General features: G+C 39.1%; 1 protein-coding gene across 3 annotated transcripts; it reads left to right on the plus strand.

The window, feature by feature from the left end:
* Positions 1–1,561: 1,561 nt before the first annotated feature.
* Positions 1,562–4,103, plus strand: LOC136207972 (synaptonemal complex protein 1-like). Of its 3 annotated transcripts, none has more exons than XM_065998830.1 (7): positions 1,562–1,985; positions 2,062–2,132; positions 2,527–2,687; positions 2,916–3,023; positions 3,115–3,195; positions 3,321–3,540; positions 3,843–4,103. In XM_065998830.1, the coding sequence occupies exons 3-6, from the start codon at positions 2,679–2,681 to the stop codon at positions 3,483–3,485; spliced, it is 363 nt and encodes a 120-aa protein (XP_065854902.1). In that variant the 5' UTR covers positions 1,562–1,985; positions 2,062–2,132; positions 2,527–2,678; the 3' UTR covers positions 3,486–3,540; positions 3,843–4,103. The 3 variants fall into 3 exon arrangements, with proteins under 3 accessions (XP_065854902.1, XP_065854901.1, XP_065854903.1); XM_065998829.1 differs by having other exon boundaries at positions 1,562–1,928; XM_065998831.1 differs by having other exon boundaries at positions 1,562–1,916.
* Positions 4,104–5,704: the final 1,601 nt, after the last annotated feature.

Here is a 5,704-nt window from a genome sequence, read left to right on the forward strand (position 1 = left end):
GTCTGCTACACTAGCCATGTTGTACCGGCAGCTGGGGATAGCAAGCAGAGGAGACTGTTTAGGTATTTGCGGATGTTTGACCCTACTGCAGGCATGGATATACGAGTATTTTCCGGTGTTCCGGCCGCATAGAGGAGCTCACTTGATCCCAGCTGACCATGCCCGTGCACTGAGATGGGAGGTCGGGGTACCAAGCAAGACGACCACCCGACTAGATACCACACGCGGGCAGCTGGACCATATGACGGCAGAGGTATTTTATAAAATTTTAGAATTAATGTAAGTATTATTTATAGTATATTATTATTTTTTATTGGCTATTATTTTTGTTTAGGTGACGTGGTTGCCTTATGGTCCTGTCCCCGATGATGATCGGCTTCGAGTGTCATACGCCGGTTGGATACGGTGTAGAGACATCGTCGAGCCGTATATGCCCGATCGAGCGCTGCGACAGGTCGGATATACTCAGACTATCCCAGCTGAGCGTATTAGACCTGATAAAGCAGTACGACCATGGAGATCTATAGCGTATAAGCTCACGCATTCCTTAGTCACAGTTGAGGATACTTGGCGGAGATTTCCACGGGCTCGGTCCATTGATCGGGGCAGATGCCGACCAGTTGGATACGATCCCACTGCCTGTGATGCTGCTTATATGGACTGGTATAGGCGATATTTGCATCCCCATCTCCTTCATGCACCACAGGCTGGACCGGTACAGCATGCTCGCGCCAACAGCGAATTTGTAAGTTTATTATTATTTAATGTTATTATTTAGTATTAGTTTATATGTGTTTAATTTTTATTATTTTTTTATTATTTTTTTTTGCAGTAGGTTAGCTGGTTGTGGCGTGTCACCCAACTATCAGCTACCCACCGATCTGACGAGGATGTTCCACGCATTAAGAGGGAGATGGATCAGTTTATGGATGCGTGGCGTCGGGCGAGCTGATTTTTTTGTTGTAGACATTCATACATTTAAACACTTTTTGTTGTAGATATTAAATTTTTATTTTTATTTTTATGTTTATTAATTTTATTTGTTAAGTACATTTATGTAGTTACGGGTTTAACGACCTATTTACGGGATACAAAAGCTATTTTTTTTTGCTCTCTCGACACACGGGCGTGTGTCTATCACACCTCACCGTGTGGTCGGGCGTGACAGCCCCACGTCTCACCGTGTGGTCGGACGTGATAGTCCCACGTCCGATCACACGGTGAGGCGTGTAGATATCACACCCGCCCACATGGTGAGACGTGGGGCTATCGCGCCCGACCACACGGTGAGGCGTGATACTCATACGTCCGCATGTCGAGAGAGCAAAAAAAATAGCTTTTTTCACCCCAAAACCCATGAAAGGGTAATTTCGTCTTTTCACGGGGCTAGGAGTGGGAAATTTGGGCTGAGTTTAACAACACCCTTGTTTAAATGTACCTACAAATAGCTATTGGACTTTTTTATCAATATTATTTTCAAGTTGGGCTGTCAAACTAGCCCACTTAAAGTCCATCCACCAAGCCTAACCCTAACCCTAACCTAGCCCTAACCCGTACCAGATTGTTCTCCCGGATTCAATTCGACCCTCTTCTCTCAACTCTCCTTCGTCCTTCTCATTTTTCAACTCAGACGTCTCTCTATCTTACCGTTCTCTCAACTCTGGCCGCTCTCTGCCTTGCCGTTCATGGAGAGTGAAGAAAAAATGTGAAAATGGCCGCGATGTTGATGCGATATGGTCTTTGAATTATCTTCATGTAGGCTCTAGAACTTCAATTTGTGTTTGGATCTTGAAGATGCAGACCGCTGCTACCTTCAACTCCAATCTCTCTCTCTCTCTCTCAAACAGCAAAGTAATATCTGTGTTTGGATCTTGAAGATGCAGACCGCTGCCGCCTTCAGTCTCTCTTCAATTTGAGTATATGGTTTAGTTAATGATCATTTTGAGCACTACAACTATGATATCTTATGTTGTTTACTTATCTGTGTAAGCATTATATGAAAAGGCATGCTTTGAAATTTTTGATAGCATTCTTACATGGAGTAATTTTCTTGATATGTAGTGTGATGACCTGTCTAAGGAAAGGAAGACCAGAACACCAATTAAGATTCAGGTTTCACACACTTAATTGAAGTAAGCAAATATCTCAATTGATTTTGTAATGTCTGCTTCTGTTCATTATCTATATATTCACATTTGCATTTTCTTTTGTATGTGAGCTACTCTTATTCTTGTAAATTCTAGGATATTTGTCTATAATACTTTAGAATGAGTTTCTTTATGGTTATTAGGTTAATGGTGTTGATTTACTTGGTTTCAGTTACCAACTTGCTCTCTTACAATGGCCCAAAATTAGTTGTTTAGCTTTACTTTTCCTTTAAACAAGGCAAATATCATAAGATTGAATGCTCTCCCTGTTGTTCTTCAAAAACTTTAGGGAACTAGTTTAGCTTTAGAAATTTCAAACTAGTGATACCTTTAAAAAAATAATAAACTGAGATTTGATACTTCATGTGATATTTTGCAGGTTGGTATATGGATACTCATGTGATACAATTATTTACGTTTTTGGTGGAGAAGTATTTGGTGGTCAAAAGACATCAATTTCTCTACACAGCAATGTTTGAAAATGTTGTTGATACGACTTCCCTCAGCGCAACATGGAACTGACTAGAATTTATGTTCAGGGTAAGGATTTTATTGCTTTTCAAATTTTTTGCTTAATAACATATGCCTCTGTTTATTGACCAGAAAAATAGTTGGGTTAGTTTTTGTGCAAGATCCTCTCTCAATCTTATTGTAAGAATGGAGAGCGGAGAAAAGGTTGCAGAATAAATAAGTCAATTTTGCCTCAATCCGTAATAATTGGAACCCTTGCACAGTTTACCAATTGTACCGTTTTGTTTCTTTTTATAGGATTTACCTTTCCCAAGTCAAACACAAACACCAGTGTCAAAAATACTGAAGCGAGTAGATACTGCTAACACAGGAAGTGTGATGAGTATTTCTAAGCATCACAAGAAGGTAATTACATTGTCTAATTATATTTTCTTCATATTTAATGCAAACTATTTGCTATTTTTAGTCATATCTTACTCTGAACTCCCTATGCCAGGTAACTCACTGTGAATATGAAGTTGAAACTAATGACGGAAGGACAATCACAAAACAAAGAAAGACAAGAATCATGTTTGAGGTATGGATTCTAGGATCCTTACCCTGCATACAGAATTAGCCTGATGGAAATGGGCTGATTTCTAGTATCCAAAGCCTTTCATTTTAACAGCTCCATGTTATGGATTTCCTTGTCTGTTATATCAGGACCCAAGTAAACATAAGAAGATGAACACGTCAAAGGCTAGAAGAACTCCTAAAATTGTACTTTCTCATCAATCCCTTTTGACTAACAGTGTTAAGGAATTGTGGCTGCTTTCAGAAAGTGGAGGCTTGAAGTTCCTATTGATCCTAAACAAATTTATGAGTTAGATTTGGAATATGCTGTTAAGGGAAAGTACATGATTGATTCCACTCCTACTTTAAGGTAATTATCCTAACATCTGCAATGTGTTATAAGTGTGGAATTCTTTTCTTAAAAGTGGTTTTAGATCCAAATTTAATATGGTATCATATATTTGCCTAATCCCACTTCAGCCTGCACGATATTGACATTAGACTTGAACCTGATTGAGCCAAGATAAGAGAATTAATTCTCAAGCACAGTCTGTTTATGAATTTTGTTGTGTGATTGCAGTTTTGCTATAATTTTGTTCTGTTATAATTTGTGTTCAACTTTTTCTGGATTCATTCACTGTTTACTGAGAATAAAGTAAATGATGTTTGCAGGTGCATTAGTTAAAGTTGATGCTTCACTGTTTGCAGTTTTGATCTATGTTCATGGAAAACCTCATGTCAACTGCTTGGAGAATAAGCATCTGGACGGTGTTGGCAAGTTTAAGGCAAGATTGAACTTTTAAATTTAGGACAAGATTTTAACTTTTTAGAGTTCCTAGGATTATTGGATTATGTTAATGTTAATATTGTATCTTTTGTTTTGGACATGTTTGTAAGAAAATCAACTTGATTTTATGAAGAAATATTTGAAATTTTCAATTATTGTTTATAATATTAAGTAATTGTATTTTTATTAGTTATTCTTTGATTAACTTCTAATTGTAAATAATGTTTATAATATTAAGCAATTGTATTTATTATTAGTTTCAAATATTATAAACAAAATCTGGAAAAAAAACAAACACTAAAGGCGGTTTTAACTGCCTCTACAGTAGAAAAAACGTCGCTAAAGGTGCTCATATTTGTGATTCCTTTTCTACATTTAGCGACGGAAAATTCTGTTGGTACATGCCACCGTTGCTACAAAAACCTTACCCCGACACTCATACAAAACCTTTGCTGCAACATTTGCAATGCCTGTATTGCAGGCGGTTTTGCGACGGTTTGAAAAACCGCCGCTAATAATTATAGAGATGTTTAAAACCGTCGCTACAGTGATAAAATTGCGTCGCTTGTCAAGACAGTATTCGATCTATTCACCGGGGTAGAGATGATGTTGATTTTTGCGCTTGGCAGCCTTCTACGAAGGGTATTTTCTCTGCCAAAGATTACTATTCGGTTCTCAGTCCTAGTTCCTCCTTGGTGGACTGGTATAAATTTGTTTGGAATGCTCACACTCCCCCTTCTCGTTCCTTCACTTTCTGGAGAATTTTGCATGGACGGGTTCCAACTCATGACCTCTTGCAGCGTCTTGGATTCTCCATTGCCTCTCGTTGTGCTCTATGTGGTAGGGATGTTGAGTCCATTAACCACTTTTTCATTAGCTATTCTTTTGCAGATTCTCTTTGGAGGGCCATTGAGACTCATTTTGACTGCTCTTTACCTCGTTATTCCCAATTCATACACTTCTTCAGCACTCTTCGTAGCATTCATTTTAGCTCACAGGTGTCGATGATCTGGTGTGTTGCCGCTGTCACTTGCATCTGGTTAATATGGCATTACAGGAATGAAGCAATCTTTTAGGAAGTTTCTCCTTCTATTCAACACTCGAAGATCACCCTCTTTCGAATGATTCGGGAGTCCTTGGCCACTTCTAAAGGTTTTTGCTCTTCTCGAAGAGATGCTGCTATCTTATCCCGCTTTCTGGCTTCGCCTAGGCCGCCTCCTGCTCCCAACATTATTCTGGTCCATTAACTTAAACCTCCTCCGGGCTGGGTTAAAGTCAATGTGGACGGCTCTGCTTTTGGCACTCCTTGCGAGACAGGAGCGGGTGGCATTTTTCGCAACTATCGTAGCTTTCCCAAATGTTGTTTTGCTTTTTCTACCCCTCCTTCTTTTGCTTATATGGCTGAATTAAGAGCCGCTATTTTTGCAATTGAACTTGCTTGGGAGAAAAATTGGCATCAACTTTGGGTTGAGTCAGACTCAATGTACGTAGTTAATCTGCTTAGACACCGCTCTATGGATGTCCCTTGGAGTATTTGGCAAGAGTGGTTGCATTGTCTCAGCATTTGCTCTAGGATGAACATTATCTTTTCACACATCTTTAGGGAAGGAAATAGAGTTGCTGATGCACTGGCAAAGTTTGGAGTCTCTTCCTCCGTGATCAATTGGTGGCCTTCAACTCCTGCTTTTTGCCACAGGTTTATTAACGATGACATTTGTAATATTTCACAATTGCGTTTTTCTTAACT

Source organism: Euphorbia lathyris, chromosome 10 (genome assembly GCF_963576675.1).
Source record: "Euphorbia lathyris chromosome 10, ddEupLath1.1, whole genome shotgun sequence".
Classification (NCBI taxonomy): Eukaryota; Viridiplantae; Streptophyta; class Magnoliopsida; order Malpighiales; family Euphorbiaceae; genus Euphorbia; species Euphorbia lathyris.